This window comes from Dendrobates tinctorius, unplaced genomic scaffold (assembly GCF_039654945.1).
Source record: "Dendrobates tinctorius isolate UK_male_01 unplaced genomic scaffold, ASM3965494v1 ptg000020l, whole genome shotgun sequence".
NCBI classification, from domain to species: domain Eukaryota; kingdom Metazoa; phylum Chordata; class Amphibia; order Anura; family Dendrobatidae; genus Dendrobates; species Dendrobates tinctorius.
The window spans coordinates 2,340,528-2,357,559 of NW_027361688.1; the positions used below are offsets into that span (position 1 = coordinate 2,340,528).

General features: G+C 48.5%; 1 protein-coding gene across 1 annotated transcript; it reads right to left on the reverse strand.

Moving 5' to 3' along the window:
- Window positions 1-1,482: 1,482 nt before the first annotated feature.
- Window positions 1,483-3,522, reverse strand: LOC141083276 (E3 ubiquitin/ISG15 ligase TRIM25-like). Its single transcript, XM_073567451.1, has one exon. The coding sequence runs from the start codon at window positions 3,514-3,516 to the stop codon at window positions 1,849-1,851; it is 1,668 nt and encodes a 555-aa protein (XP_073423552.1). The 5' UTR covers window positions 3,517-3,522; the 3' UTR covers window positions 1,483-1,848.
- Between the last annotated feature and the right edge of the window lie 13,510 nt (window positions 3,523-17,032).

Genomic DNA, 17,032 nt, shown 5'->3' on the forward strand with positions numbered 1-17,032 from the left:
GCATTTCTGTTTTTGCCTCCTACGGTGACTCATTCATAACACACTGCAAGTCTAAATGTCTAGCCCTGTCCCATCCTAAAAATATACAATATATAAAAATAATTTCTTTGGAAAGGGGAATGCAATTTATAATGTTTTTAAAGGTCTTTTGTGGTCGTAAAAGTAAAAAAAAAATAAATCACAAAATGTGAGAAATATACGCATATTTTCTGTTTTTCTTTATATTTCACCTGATATCAGTTAAAAAAAGAAAACAAACAATACAAAAAGAAAAAATGCGACCCATGTATCACAAAAAATGATTATTTGAATATTCGAACGCTAAAAAATTATAGAGGCTTTAAAAGCGCATGTACAATAATAGACGTAACCGGATCCGTTATGAGGCTCCTTCCAGTGGCTGACTGCTCCACTAATCATATATTCTGCTCAATAAGGCCTCTTTCACACTTCCGTTTTTGACAATCAGTCAAGATCCGCCAATTTTGAAAAAAAAAACGGATCCGCCATTTTTCTTTGCGGATCCGTTTTTTCCCCATTGACTTTCATTATTGGCGGATCCTGACTGATTGCCGTCCGTTGCATCCGTTTTTTTGAGGATCCGCCACAATGTTAGTGTCCGTCATCATCCTCAAAGATTTCCAAATGGAGCTTGCAAGGTTTTTTTGGCCGGCGGATCCTCCAGACACTGAATTAACCCCAAAATATCTCTCTCTTCCCAGCCAGCGGTTCCTTTAAATTTCCTCATTTTCAGGATCCGTCTACAAACGGATCCTGTGCCATCCGTTCACATCAGTTGAGAACGGATCCGCTTGTCTGCCTTTTTGGCGGATTTTAACTGATGCAAATAACTGAAGTGTGAAAGAGGCCTAAGGCTGAGTTCACACGTGGCGTTTTTTTTGCGTTTCCGCGGCGGTTTTAACCGCGCGATTTTGCCGCGAAAACGCAAAAAATAAGCATCCCATGCATTCCTATGGGATTCCGCAATGCTGTGCTAATGCTGCGGTTTTTACCGCGGCGGAATCGCTTTGCGGTAAAAAACGCAGCATGCTCATTAATTTGCAGAATCGCGGCGATCCCGCACCCATAGGAATACATTGTTCCGCTTACTTCCCGCATGTGGCTGCGCCCACCATGTGGAAAGTAAGCAGAACATTTGCGGATGGTACCCACGGTCCGGAGGAGAGGAGACTGTCCTCTGGGCTTTGGGTACCATATCCCTGTAAAAAATAGAATTTAAAATAAAAAATATTGTTATTCTTACCTTCCGGCGTCCCGCGCAGCATTCCCGCCTCTCTCCACGATCCCGTTCCCAGTAATCCTTTGCGAAAATGCCCGCGATGGCGTCCGTTCTCGCGGGATTGCGAAGTCTCGCGGTCATTCGTGCGACGTCATCGCGAATTACCGCGAGACATCGCGATCCCGCGAGAACGGACGCCATCGCGGGCATTTTCGCAAAGGATTACTGGGAACGGATGCGCGGGACGTCGGAAGGTAAGAATAACACCATTTTTTATTTTTTTTTACATTCTATCTTTTACTACTGATGCTGCATAGGCGGCCTCAGTAGTAAAAAGTTGGTCACACTCGTCAAACACTATGTTTGACGAGTGTGACCAACCTGTCAATCAGTTCCCCAAGCGATGCTACAGATCGCTTGGGAAACGCTAGCATTTTGCAAGCTAATTACGCTTGCAAAATGCTAGTTTTTCCACGGGAAAATCGCGGGCATTTAAAATGCGATTTTCCCGTGGAATGGAATTCCGGAATTCTCGCGGTAATTTCCGCGAGAGTTCCGGTACGTGTGCACTTAGCCTAAGATGTCACCAATCTCTGTGTAGATTTATTCTATGATGATGGCTTCTCACAGCTGCTCCCTAATATCTTTATAGAACCATTACATACATATAACGCGGCATGAAGGGGCTCGGTGAAGGCGGCAGTGAAGGTGTGTAAGTGTCTGATGGGGTCACACAGCTCATAAAAGGACAACTGTCCGGCCTTACAATCCAGACAGATCCTGAACCGATCACTGGAGATCTGGTGAGGTAACGGGGTCACTTTACTGTTATGTATCACTGAATACTGATTATTCACCAGCCCTTTATATAAACCCCAGGACTTGTTATTATTTCCAAAGTATGACTGACGCCCCCTCCTGTCTATACTGGGGTAACACATCCCCACCATCCAGTTAGTTGATCTACTGATCTCCACATCCCAGTAATGTCGTCCTGAGGTAAATCCCCTCCCGCTCATCACCTGATTGTATTGGAATCTCTCGGCTGTTTCTGGATGAGTCTGTATATTCCATGTCCAGGTCGCAGTTTTCAGGTCGTCTGATATACGGAGATTATTACCAGCCGTGTTTACATCCAATAATATGTCTGCACGATCCTGCACATAGAAGGTCACATTTATATCTCTTATCATAGCAGATAATGTGTGTGATATGTGTGAGATTAGCGCAACACCCCGATCACCTCCATCATGTCCCCCTGTGGTCTTATCACCTCCACCATGTCCTCCTGTGGTCTTATCACCTCCACCATGTCCTCCTGTGGTCTTATCGCCTCCATAATGTTCTCCCTCTTCCTCAGGATCACATAAGTCACCAGTGTCTGGTTCCTGTAAGACAGTCAGTGGATCCGTCATGTTACACAGCTCCTCAATGTGCCTCATCTTCCTGGACAGCTCATCCTTCTTTCTTTCCAGCTTCTGGATAACATCGGACAATGACAGTAATATCTTCTCTTCCCGCCTGGAGATCTCACTCAGGATCCTCTTCTCCAGGTCGTCCACCCGTCTCCTGATATCTATAAACAGGGCAGTAACTCGCTCGGCTTCTCCAGCTGCTCTTTCTGGAGCTTTTTCCTTGCGCTCTTCCAGGCTCTGGACTCTTTCCTCAGTCTTGTTTCTCTCTGTGGTCAGTTTATGGAGAATATTCCTCAGTTTCTCCTTCTTTTTCTCAGAGGCCTCCTCCAACATCTCCACCCGGTGTCCCCGATGTTCTCCAGCCAAACTGCAGGACACACAGATACAAGCAGCGTCCTCAGTGCAGTAATATTCCAGGATCTTCTTATGGATGGAGCATTTTTTGGTTTTCAGGGAAGTGCTGGGATCTGTTAGTACGTGATCTGCTGATATATTGATGTGAACTTTTAGATGTTTTTCACACAGAGAAGCCTCACACATCAGACAGGATTTAACAGCAGTTACAGGTGATTCCACACAGTAAGTGCAGCAGATCCCGGTGATCTCCTCCTGATGTGGCTGAGTAGACCGGTAATTCTCCACGACATTACACAGAGTTATGTTCTTCTGTAGTGGAGGCCACTTCTGAAATGTTGCTCTGCATTCAGGACAAGAATAATCTCCATACCCGCCATCTGTATCCAGCACTCCATCAATACAGACTTGGCAGAAGTTGTGTCCACATCTCAGGGTTACGGGATCTGTATAGATGTTCATACAGATGGAGCAGAGCAGCTCCTGTCTCAGATTAGCAGACGCCATGGCTTCCAGATTTGAAAGAAAAGAAAGTGAAAGTTTCTGTTATTGTTATAGCACAATGTGACAGCACAACGCCCAGCTGAGAGCTTCTATTAGAAAGAAGCAAATCTTTTGAAGTTCTGTTTTGTTAGCTTTGCCAAATTTTGACAGAAAAGTAATTTCAGTGCTGCTGTATGTGCTTTTGGAGAGCTATAGTTAATACAAAATTTGAGCTAGGACATCCACACCTTTTTTCTTCCTGCAGACCCTACTCACTGCAAAAGGTATGTTGGTTGGAAATGTGAAGGAGATTTCTTATACCTGAGATAACCACATATCGGATTCATCACCATTACATCTACAGTGGCATGTAAACGTTTTGGATGGCACAACACTGTGTAAGGAATGTGCCACTGACTGCGGTGCCCCTCCTCCACCACATAATCATACAGCCGGGTAGTAACCTCCCCTTCTCCCCCCTCTTTCATTCTTTGGTTGTGGTGGTTTTGCCCGTATTACATGGGCCAATGGCGTGTTAGACATCTCAGCCCCCTCCCCCCGGCAATACCTGGGTATTTAAGGGCGGTGGCAGTGAGGATCCTCCTCTTCCCCTTTTCGGTTTCGGAGGTGCTCATCTGCGCTGTCTGGTGAAGAGAAAGAGAGAGAGAGAAGGCTGATCCCGTGTTGGACTTGCTGCGTGCCAGGGCGTTGCAAGAGAGTGAGCAATGGGTGCAGGCCCTGATTTCAGGGCTTAGTGCCTATTTCCCAACTCCTGCTGCAGCGATGTCAGGAGGCCGGCGGCCCACGAGGCGTTTCCACCCTCCTGCCCGTCTCAGCCCTTCCCCCATTACCCCTTCTGCTTTCGCGGGCGCGCGTTCACACTGGCATTGGAAAAGCAGAGTGTCCCCATCTTTCCCAGCTTTGTCCGGCGTGACTCCGCCCCTGCCACCATGGCTCCGCCCCTGTGCATCATAGTGCTATGGCTCCGCCCCCGTTATGGCACTGCTGTACAGCCAGCAGCTGCTGTGGATCCCTCTGCAGCTGCTGGGCGCTTGAGTGTGCACTGGGCAGACAGGGGGGACCAGATCACTCTTCCCCTGGCCATGCTCTCTGCTCCGCTGCCTGCCAGTCTGTGGCTATACACTCGGGCCGGATGGAGAGTGGCTCTGCCCACTTTATTACAGCCCAGCCCCCACACACAGGACAGCGTGCAAAGCAGGGTAGGCACCATTACTGAGCCACCAACAGTAACCCCTTCACCACTGCTATATTCTGTGCAGCCCCCATATAGTGCACAGATGGGGTCTAGAGGCAGTACCTCAGCCTCCTCAGAGGATACACCTGAACCTGCGTTAGTGGGCTTGCAGAAACCTCTTAGTGTGCCCCCTCCCCTGCCTGAGCGTGCTGTTTCTGGCATGGCTGCTTTCTGTAATGTGGTTTCAGGGGTCGCTTTGGCTCCTGCTGTGCCTCAAGGGGTGGCTCCTGTTCCTGCTACTGCTACTTCTAATGAGGTTGAACCAAATAGGCGTAGTCGCCATGGTTCCAGTGGGTCCTCATCAACTTCATCCCATTGCCATCATCATTATGGACGCCGCTCTTCACGCCGGCATAGCAGGCGTTCCACGCATGCATGTCGGAGATCTAGATCTCACAGGAGGAGTCGCAGATCACGGTCCTCAAGATGGCGCTCTCCGTCAACTTTGGAGTCTTCCAGTGCATTGGCGAGTCTCGATTATCGGCCTCATTCTCATGGCGAGAGACGGGAGCTGAAAGATACTGCCAGGGCGTTCAGCCTGGCTGAGCTTAGAGCGGCATCCAGGGCTGCCAGCCTGGCCCTCACTCATCCAGATGTCAGTCCAGGTGCCGGAGTTCCTTCAAGTGGAGTCCCTCCTCCTGTGGCTGAAGTGGGTGATTACAACTTTTCTTTTGCAGGTAAAATGGATGATTCTGAGTTGTTACTGGCTCTTAGGGCTTTGATTGAGCAATTTTCAACACCGGTTGGTAATACACAAGTGAAGCAAAGGATCTCGGGAAGTAGAGTTGAGACACCGTTAGCCAGTATATTTAAAGATTCCCTTTATTGTGGTATCAGTCCTCTTGGTTCTCACTTAGATAGCGAAATAAGAGAGAAAATATGCTCAAATGATTGTATAGATATATGGTCTTTAGTATCGGTTGAACAACATACGGTCGATAAGGAAGGGCGGTTAACTGAGAGGCCTTTCAATAGGAGCAGACAGAAGGTTGCAAAAACCATGAGTAATTGGTTACAGGCTTTGGCGGTTTTGGGCTGTGTCATGGGCCAAAAACATCTGGAACGGTGTTCTGATTTGTTAATTTACCAGGACATGATTTACACTTCTTACAAAGCACATGGCGGTTCTGCCTGGTAGCGCTACAATGAGAAGTTCTGAAGGCGGCTGGCCCTGCAGCCTGAAATAAGTTGGGGGTTAAGGCTACAGATGTGTAGATCAGGTTAATGCTTTCTCACAAACAGTCCCCTTTTCCAACCGCGGCCACTAGTCACCCCTCAACAGCAGGTCACAATTCAGTGGTCGTCCGTAGACCAGGAGCCTGCTGGTTATTCAACGAAGGACACTGCCATTTCTTTGGTTTATGCAAATATAAATATGAATGCGCCTCCTGTGGAGGAGCTCACCCCGCGGCATGCTGTCCCCGCCCCACAAACAACTTGTCAGTCAAGCCTCTCTAGTGAAAGCAGGGATCGTAAGGACCCCGGTGAGCGTATCCGCGATGGGCCCTTGGTTAGACCAGTATCCCAATAAAGACGCGGAGAGTTAAATTCGGGTTTTTTATTCCTTTCAAATTTACTAGGTCCCCTTCGTTTGCTGCTAACTTAAAATTGGCTCGGGACCACCCCGAAGTTTTACGCGAGAAGATCGATAAAGAAGTGAAGTTAGGCAGGATTGCGGGCCCATTCAACACTCCTCCTTTTTGGAACTTTAAAGTTTCCCCTTTGGGTTTGGTTCCAAAAAAGGAACATGGCACGTTTTGTCTTATACACCATTTATCCTACCCCAAGGGTGAGTCTATCAATGATGGAATCTCTTTGGAGGACGCATCGGTATCGTATGTTTCATTTGACAGGGCCTTGGTTCGCCAGGCTGGCGCTGGTGCCCTCCTGGCAAAGTCTGATATCGAGTCCGCCTTCCGTCTCTTGCCAGTTCACCCTGCCTGTTTTCATCTGTTGGGATGCCAGGTGGATGGTGGTTATTATTACAACATGTGCCTCCCGATGGGCTTTTCCATATCTTGTTATTATTTTGAACTCTTCAGTTCCTTTTTGGATTGGGTTGTCAGATCGGGAACGGGTTTCAAGTCTGTCACACACTACTTGGACGATTTTCTGTTTGTGGGGCCAAAAGATTCAGCCGTGTGTTCAGTTATTTAATTTTTTCAAGGAGATTGCTCACCATTTTGGGGTCTCGTTATCTGAAGAAAAAACTGTCTGTCCAGTTATGATCCTGTCGTTCTTAGGTATTGAAATTGACACCGTGAACATGGTCTATCGTTTACCAGCTGAAAAAGTGGAAAAACTGATGTACTTAATTGAAGGTTTTTGTTCCGTTAAAAAAGTTACCCTACAACAAATGCAATTCTTACTCGGACTCCTGATTTTTGCCTGTAAAGTCATGCCAATGGGTAGGGTGTTTTCAAGGCGTCTGTCATTGGCTATTAGGGGGGCTTCTCTCCCCGGCCATAGGATCAGAATAACAAGAAGTTTACGTGCAGATTTGGAAGTGTGGAGAACATTCTTGATTTCATTTAATGGCCGTAATTGTTTCATGTCTTCAGAAATTACCAGTCAGGAGTTACAGTTATTTTCAGATGCGGCCGGGTCGGCTGGTTTTGGAATACGTTTCGGAGAACAGTGGTGTGCAGATGAGTGTCCAGAGTCATGAAAGGCTCAGGGGTTTTGTATAAACCTTACGCTACTGGAACTTTTCCCTATTGTTGCAGCGGTGGAGATATGGGGTACTCAGTTTGCCAACAAAAAATATGTTTCTGGTGTGATAATCTCAGAGTGGTTCATTGTATAAATCGGTTGTCTTCATCTTCCCCTCCGGTTCTTTGCCTTCTTCGTCACCTGGTCCTTGTGTGTTTGAATTAGAACATATGGTTCCAGGCTCGCCACGCTCCAGGGTAAAAAATGATATCGCTGATGCGTTGTCGCGTTTCAATTGGCAGGTTTTCAGGGAGCTCCTCCCCAGTGCACACCCGGTTGACCTGCCTTGCCCTTCTTCTCTCTGGGACATTGTAGCCAACAGTTAATGTCATTGGTCCGTTTGTCAGTAGCTCCCTCTACGTGGCAATCATATGGTAAGTCTTGGGTTGAGTGGTGCCGTTTGATCAAGGGGAGACCAGTTCACTCATGTTGCAAGGACAGACTGGATGTGACAATTGAATTTTTGATGTTAATGTTTCAGTCGGGGATTTCCGGTTTTTCGGCCTAGCAACGTTTATCGGGTTTTTCTATTTCCAGTTACTAGGTTGGCCTGATGTCACAAAGTCTCTTATTATCAGACAGTCTTTAAAAGGTTGGAAAAGAGCCCAGCCCAGCAAAGAAAGTAGACGACCCATTTCTATTTCTCTATAACACAAGCTGATTTCATTTTCCTCTGTTAGTTACTGTTCTCAAGTCGAAGCTGCTCTGTTTACTGCTGCATATGTAATTTTGTATTTTGGCGCACTGCGTATTCCAAGTATATCCGACCGGATCTATTAATTTAATCTGTTTTTCTTTTACTGTCTAGGTTATTCCAGGCCAACGGTGTGGCTCTTAGGCCATTCATATATTGTCTGGGCGGCTCAGAGAGCGGAATGCCGTCCTGGTGGAGGACTTTTGGGTTTTCACGGTATGGAAGTAAATTGGAGGGGTATCCGGGTTCTGAGATGGCCTCAGGTGTTGCAGGAGGTGGTTGATATTGGGAGGAATGTGATTGGACCAGTAATTTTAGTTTTACATGCCGGTGGAAATGACTTGGGTTCCTACAAAGTGGCTGAGCTGCTGACCATGATGAGGTCTGATTTGGAGAGGTTCCCAAGTTTTTTCCCCGAGCTTGTTCTAGTCTGGTCGGAAATTGTTCCAAGAGCAGTGTGGCAGGGTACCCGGGATGGGATGGCAGTGGAGCGGACTAGGTGCACCATCAACGCACGTATGTCCAAGTTTGTGCGGGATAAGTTTGGTGTGGTGGTGAGGCACCACCAGCTGGAGGGTGACAATGCAGCTCTCTGAGGTCAGGTGTGTCCACCTCACTGATATTCGTTTAGATATCCTGTTGTTGGGGCTCCAAGATGGTATAGAACAAGCATTGTGTTTGTTGGGTAGGGGTCGGAACCCCGTGTAGGACTACACGGGATCCTCCTTGGCTGTTTCAACAAAGGAAGAAATGGAATGGTGAGGCTAACTAGGCTGACTTGCCTGCAGATGTTGCAGGGCGTTTGGCTACTGGCCGTTGTCAGTTTTAAAAGTGCTTCCTTTTATTGTTATTGTTATTGTTATATATATTTATATAAAAGAAATTAAAAGCTGTGACCCTCACCCAGCAATTACTTGTGTTTGTCTCATTATTGATAAGGTAATTTTGGGAAGGGGAGGGTGAGAAATATGATTGGGATTGTGGTTAGGGGTCACCTCAGTCAGGCACCCCTGATCAAAATTACTGTTATTTTGAACAGATATGCAAGTTGAAGATGAAATGATCTCTAAAAGGACTAAAGTTAAAGGCAACACATTTCCTTTGTATTTTTGCCAAAAACAATATTGTCATGTTTTACATTTTAAAAATTCCAAAAAAGAAAATGGTCCTATGCAAAACTTTGAGCACCTTTGGTGACTTGTGTGTTCACATAACTTAGACCAAGGTTTCACACCTTAATTAGCCTGTTAGAGTTATGGCTTGTTCACCATCATCGTTAGAAAAGGCCAGTTGATGGAAATTTCCCAGCTTTACAAAAACTCAGCCTCCTCTAACCATGTATCAAAAAACAGCAGCCATGGGTTCTTCTAAGCACCTGCAAAGCACTCCAAAAATGATAATGGTGGAGGCCACAAAGCAGGAGAAGGCTATAAGAAGGTAGCAAAGTGTATTCAAGTTGCCCTTTCCTCATTTCGAAATGTAATTAAGAAATGTCAGTTATCAGGAAAAGTGGAGGTCATGATAAGCTCTGGAAGACCAAGCAAAATTTCAGTGAGAGCTGCTCATAGTATTGCTAGAGAGGCAAAAAGGAACCCACGATTAACTGCAAAAATGTTCAGAAAGATTTAGCAGACTCTGGAGTTGTGGTACATTGTTCTACTTTTCAGGGACACCTGCACAAATATGGCCTTCATGGAAGAGTCTTCACAACAAAACCTCTCCTGCGTCCTCACCATAAAACTCAGCATCAGAAGTATGTAAAAAACATCTAAACAAGCATGATGCATATTGTAAACAAGCCCTGTGGACTGATAAGGTTAAAACAGAACTCTTTGATCACAATGATCAAATGTATGGTGTGGAGAAAAAAAGGGCACAGAATTTCAGGAAAATGACATCTCACCAACCATTAAGTGTGAATGTGGATCAATCATGCTTTGGGATTGTGTTGCAGCCAATGACACGGGGACTATTTCATGGATAGAGGATGGATTCAATGAAATTTCAACAAATTCTTGATGTAAATGTACCACACTGGAGAGCATGACGGAACCCTCCAGTACACCGGGCATGGGTCAGATCTTCTAATCCATTTTACATGGTTGGTGGTGGTCGTGCCTGGTGCCTGTTGCTTCGGAGGCACAGTCATAAGGAGGCACACGGCTGTTGGTGTACGGGGGTTAAATGCCGCTGTTTACTGTCCCATTTGAGTGTGTGATGGTCATTAAGTTCCCCATGATGTAAGTGAAGATTGAGACTGGAGAGTCAGCGAGTAGTCAGGAGTCAGGTTAACGATGGAACTGGTTAACTTTTACTTCAGCACAGCATGGATGGTAACAGCTGGAGATGGTACATTAAGAACACATGCAGAAGCAAAACAGTCCCAAATTACAGACAACATATGGTAGAAGAGACAGAAAACATAAGAGGAGAGCATGACAGCAAGTCCCTCCAGTGGCCTAAATCTGGTATCCTGTACTGTACGTTGTGGAAAATGGTTTCCACCTTTTCAGGATTTCAATCCTTGAACGGCCTCCATGTCCCAGCCTCACTAACCTTTCTTAACATGTGAGTCGCGTTAGCAGACGTTTTCCCCATGGTGGCTATGAGTAACTACTCCTGGCCGAATGTTCTTCCTGCATTCTGGGCATGCTTGCAATGGCAATAGACCTGTGTGCACGTTAGAACCAGGGCATCACTCCATCTCAGTAATAGATGTTACAAAGGTTCCCTCACACTTTCTTCTGAGTAGCTGCTCCATAACGGCCTGGTGGAACAGAGGAATAATTTCCCTCACATGTTTTTGCTGCTCACTGACTGAGTTCTCTGATTAGACTCGACTCTGATTCCAACTCTAAGGCTGTGTGCCCACGTTGCGTTTCTATGGCGGAAACGCTTAAAAAACGGTAATAAAATCAAGGATCTGGGTACCATATTCCTATAAAAAATAGAATTAAAACAAAAAATTGGGATATACTTACCCTCTGTCAGCCCCCGGTGACCTCCCGCCTCTCAGCCACGCTGCCAGCATCTTCCGTTCTCAGGGATGCATTGCGCGAATGACCTCTGATGACATAGCAGTCTCGCGTGATGCTACATCTTCAGAGGTCATTGTCGCAAGGCATTCCTGGGAACGGAAATTGCCGGCAGCGCCAATGAGGGGCAGGACGACTCCGGCCGATGGAGGGTAAGTATATCTCGATTTATTTTTATTATTATTAATACTCTTGATGCTGCATAGGCAGTAATAGCAAAAAGTTGATCACACTTGTCAAGCACTCTGCTTGACAGTGTGACCAACCTGTCAATCACTTTTCCAAGCGATGCTTCAAATCGCTTGGAAAAGCCCAAGCATTCTGCAAACAACAAACGCTTGTGTTTTGCGGGAAAATGTATATTTGTTATATAGTATCTGGCTGTGTTATATACTCTGTGGCTGTGTTATATACTCTGTGGCTGTGTAAAACGCTATGTGGGCTGTGTTATATGCTATGTGGGCTGCGTTATATACTATGCAGGCTGTGCTATATACTATGTTGCTGTGTTATATACTATGGGGGTACATTATACATTACATTCTATGGGAGAGGCTGTGTTATATACTATGTGGCTGTGTTATGTATTATGGAGGGGTACATTATACATTACATTCTATGATGGAGTCTGTGTTATATACTATGGAGGTACATTATATTCTATGGGGAGGCTGTATTATATGCTATGGGGGGTACATTATATTCTATGGGGGGAGGCTGTGTTATATACTATGGGTGGTGCATTATATTCTATGGGGAGGTGGGCTGTATTATATTCTATGGGGGGCTACATTATATTCTTTGGGAGGGCTGTATTATATTCTATGAGGGAGTATTACATCAAACTCTTTGATGGGGTGTCACGGCGCCAGCTCCCACGGCCCCCGTCGCGCCCACTCCGTGCCCTGCCATAGCTGCCGTCGTGAGCGCTAATACTTACCTTTCAGCACCGCAGCCTCCTTCCTGCCTCTGTCGGCGGCGTCCTCCTCTGGCCCGCGGCCTGTAACGTCACTGCGAGCCCTGTGCATGTGCCATAGGCCGCGGCCGGCCCTCCCTGCCTGTTCTTATGCTCCGGTGGTGCCCTGACCTGGCAGCACCGCCGGACCAATGGGAGCAGATCCTCAGCTATTTCAGGCCGTCCTCCCATCATGGAGGCACCTGATCGTTGTTGTGCTATCCGCACATTAGGCTCCCGTGTCCTAGTCTGTGCACGGATCCTGTCCTCATTCTTTCCTGTGCTTCCTTGCAGTGCTACTCCGTTCCAGTGTGTGTTCCTGCTCTGTCTCCCGGTCCTGCCTTCCCGTGCGTGATTCCTGCAGTCCTACTCCGGTCCTGCCTTCCCGTGCCTGATTCCTGCAGTCCTACTCTGGTCCTGCCTTCCCGTGCCTGATTCCTGCAGTCCTACTCCGGTCCTGCCTTCCCGTGCCTGATTCCTGCAGTCCTACTCCGGTCCTGCCTTCCCGTGCCTGATTCCTGCAGTCCTACTCCAGTCCTGCCCTCCTGTGTCTGATTCCTGCAGTCCTTCTCCAGTCGTGTCTACCCGTGTCAGTCTCCTGCTGTCCTACTCCTGCCTCCTCCTGAGGTCTCCGCCTTTCCTGTGCTCGTGGTGCCCGATCCTCTGTCTCGCTCCACTCCATTCCGAGCCGCCCCTCTTGGTACCGGCTGTTGTGGCATTCGAACCCCTGGGCCTGCTCCTAACGGTCCCTGTATAGGGATGGGTTCCAACAGGTTGCTCGTCCGGGGCCCCTCGGTGCCACGGTCCAGAGGTTCCACTCCAGGAAGCCCGCTTTGCCTAGCCAGATGCTAGCAGTACGATCAGGCCATGGATCCCGCCGGTGCTTCTGCTCCCGCTCAAAAGGAGCTGCTCTTTTTACGGGAGAATCAGGGGCGCATCATGTCTGTCATGAAATCCATGGAGTTGCGCCTGTCAGCTCTTCAGGCCGCCGATCCAGAAAATGCTGCTCAACTGGCCAGTCTCCAACAGGAGCTGGGCCAGCAGCGTGACGCCCAATCCCATATTTTGACTTACATGGCCTCTGTAGACAGTCGCTTGGTGGCCCTCCAGTCCGCCGCCGCGGCATCCGCCGCTCCTCCAGGTCCCGCCTCTTTTCCTTATCCTCGCATTGCCAAACCACCCCGATACAGTGGCGATCCCAAGCATTATAGAGGGTTCTGAAACCAATGTAGTCTCCACTTTGAGCTTCTACCTCACCAGTATCCCTCTGATAGGGCCAAAGTGGCCTTTATCATGTCCCATCTGGAGGGGGAGGCCCTGTCTTGGCTAAATCCTCTCTGGGAGAGGGATGATCCCGTGGTGTCAAACATTCCGGTCTTTTTGGATACCTTTCGTAAGGTGTTTGATGAGCCAGGACGGGTAGCCTCTCTTCCTGAGTCGCTTTTCAACCTCCACCAGGGCGCCCTGAGTGTTGGACAGTACGCCATTCGGTTCCGCACGTTGTCTTTAGAATTGGGTTGGAATAATGCGGCACTGGTAGGAGCCTTTTGGCGTGGGTTATCGGGCAGGATAAAGGATGAATTGGTGGGTCGGGATACTCCTACCACTCTCGAGGACCTCATCTCCCTGGCCACTCGTATAGACCTCCGGTTTCAGGAGTGTGCGGGGGAGTCAGCTAGGTATAGGAGACCCACCAGGCCAGTCCCATCCGCGAATCGGTCCTTTAGTCCACGACCAGCTAGCTCCACCCACACTCCTCCTCCCGAGCCCATGCACGTAGACCGTGTCAGGTTGGCTGAGTCACGTCAGAGAGAGAGGTGGGCGGAAGGTCTATGTCTCTATTGTGGAGAAGCATCACATTTCATCCGTTCGTGTCCTGAGAGACCGGGAAACTCTTCCACCTAGGCCAGGTAAGAGAGAACTCCCTAGGTGTTAATGATTCCTCTCAAGCCCTCACGATTTCTGTTCTTTTGCTTTCAGGGGAGAGGTGTAGTTCCAAGGTGGCCTACGTGGATTCGGGCTCGGCAGGTAACTTCATCCGGCGTGAAGAGGCAGCACAGTGGCTCAGTGGTTAGCGCTGCAAGGCTGCAGCGCTAACCACTGAGCCACTGTGCTGCCTCTTCACGCCGGATGAAGTTACCTGCCGAGCCCGAATCCACGTAGGCCACCTTGGAACTAGGCTGCAGCGCTGGAGTTCTGGGTTCAAATCCCACCAAGGACAACATCTGCAAGGAGTTTGTATGTTCTCCTTTTGTTTGCGTGGGTTTCCTCCTGGTACTCCGGTTTCCTCCCACATTCCAAAGACATACTGATAGGGAATTTAGATTGTGAGCCCCATCAGGGACAGTGATGATAATAATGTGTGCAAACTGTAAAGCGCTGCGGAATATGTTAGTGCTATATAAAAATAAAGATTATTATTATTATTATTAAATACCGGATTCCCGTGGTTACCCTAAAGAATCCTCGATTAATTGCTTCTGTTGACGGCAAACCGTTACGGGAACCCATCACCATGGTCACTGAGGAGGTTCTTTTGCAAGTCGGCACTCTCCACCGTGAAAGAGTGGCTTTCTACGTACTACCCGAGTTGTCTCACGCTATTTTGCTCGGTCTTCCGTGGCTACGGACCCATCAGCCGTTCCTCGACTGGTCTTCCGGGGAGGTATTGCGCTGGGGACCCTCATGTCAAGGCCGATGTCTGAATTCCATTCGTCCTGCTGCACCCGCACGCCCACCTTTGGAGCTTTCGGGGCTTCCCTCGGCCTATTGGTCCTACGCAGACGTCATTGACAAGAAGGAGGCGGAGATCCTTCCCCCGCATCGGTCTTTCGACTGTCCAATCGAGTTAATCCCGGGTTCCACCCCTCCTAGGGGTAGGATTTACACACTGTCTCTCGCAGAAACCGCAGCCATGTCCGAGTACGTCCAGTAGAACCTCGCCAAAGGATTCATACGGAAGTCATCTTCCCCCACAGGAGCCGGTTTCTTTTTCGTCAAAAAGAAGGATGGTTCGCTGCGCCCATGCATCGACTATAGGGGCTTGAATAACATCACTATCAAGAACCGGTACCCCCTTCCACTTATCCCGGAGTTGTTTGATCGCCTCAGAGGGGCGAGGATCTTCTCCAAGTTGGATCTCAGAGGAGCCTACAATCTTATCCGCATCCGCGCAGGCGATGAATGGAAGACCGCTTTTAACACCCGTGACGGTCACTATGAGTACCTGGTTATGCCCTTTGGTCTGTGTAATGCCCCTGCTGTGTTTCAGGAGTTCGTCAATGAGATCTTCCGGGACCTATTTGTCATGATCACGTGTGTCAGGACGCAGATGATGTCGCAAGGCGAACCCATAACACACGTGACCCCTGGATACACCGCCTCCAGTGGGGCGAATTTAAATAATAAAGCGTGCAGGTGGATACGCCGCCTCCACCTGGCGGATTTAGGTATTACACGCCATGCATACATATATCTGGAAACACCGCCTCCAGTAAGGCGCATTTAAATAATAAGGGGGGAACCTGGGTAACTTTAACAATGGTGGGCCCTGCGATAGGGAATGGGGAAATGGAGACCTCCTGCACTCCCCTGAGCCAGTGTCCCTACACTCCTCACATTCCCTAAACAGGCTCCGCACCTGTCGCCGCACGCGTACCTTAACGCCCTTGCTCGCCCTGAGCCTAAACCCTCACTAGGGAATAGGTCGGTGCGGAGACTAATCCCACCACTGCACTAAACACACATGAGGAAAGAGACAATACAGGGGAAACACCACTTAGCTTTGCTCTGTTGCGTGCGCTCCTAGCAACAGAGCCCACCACCTGCGTGCGTCTTCTCCTCCACCCGGATCCATCACCATAACAGGATCCGTCACCATAGTGCAGCCTGGGAGCAGAGTCCTTCACCACTTGCAGCAGTCCAGTACACAGAGTCCCAAGATGAGTCCAGCCTCTGCCAAGAATCCAAGCATGCTCGAGTCCAGTTCTCAGAAACCAAGCAGAGCATGCTGAGTGCAACTCTCTTCCTAGTCGCCACTCCTCTAAGCCATGCCCGCACTTCCCGCCGACACCATAAACTGCAACTCCACCAAGCCATGCCAGTCCTTCCTGCAGACACCATTAGCTGGCACTCATTCTCTCTGGCTGACTGCACAGGACTCCTATCCAGCTCCATCCTTCCACCAGGCTCTCCAACAACTCAGCAAGCAATATCACCAGCAGTGAGTGAACACCCTGAGCACACCTTTATAGGGAGTCACACCTGATCCCTAATTAAGTGAACATTAACCTAAACCTAAGGTGCGATACCGCTAACCACCACCGGGGACAGTCAAAACACCTTTGAACTCAACCAAAGTAAAAAAGTTCACTTTGTGCTTTTAATACCGCCAGATCCAACACTGGATCATGACAGTACCCCCTCCTTAATGAGGGGCCTCCGGACCCTCAAGACCACCCCTCATTAGGGAAACACCTACAGCGGGGACACCCAGACCCTGAGTTCACCCTACCACTACCTGACCCTTCAGGTTTATGACAAACACAGCTGATATTGGCAATATATGTTCCTTTTGGAGGCACCACTCATCTCCACAGCGCCGACCTGGGGAACGAGTTAATGTATGTGTAGGTTTGCTCAGAGCTGATCAGACTCCACAACACATTTCCACAAGATGTTTTTTGGTGGCACCCATACATGCTCGTTCACACACAGGTCCGGACCTGAACGTTTATTGCAAACATACATATGTCATAACTTGGTGAACTCACTCTGGACTCAACAGAGGCGTCCCCCTGTGTCACCACACTCACACCCCCACTATTCACCAAGGGACACCACCCTCCAACCCTTTCACCATGAGGACTGCGCCTCTTAGGGTTGGTTAA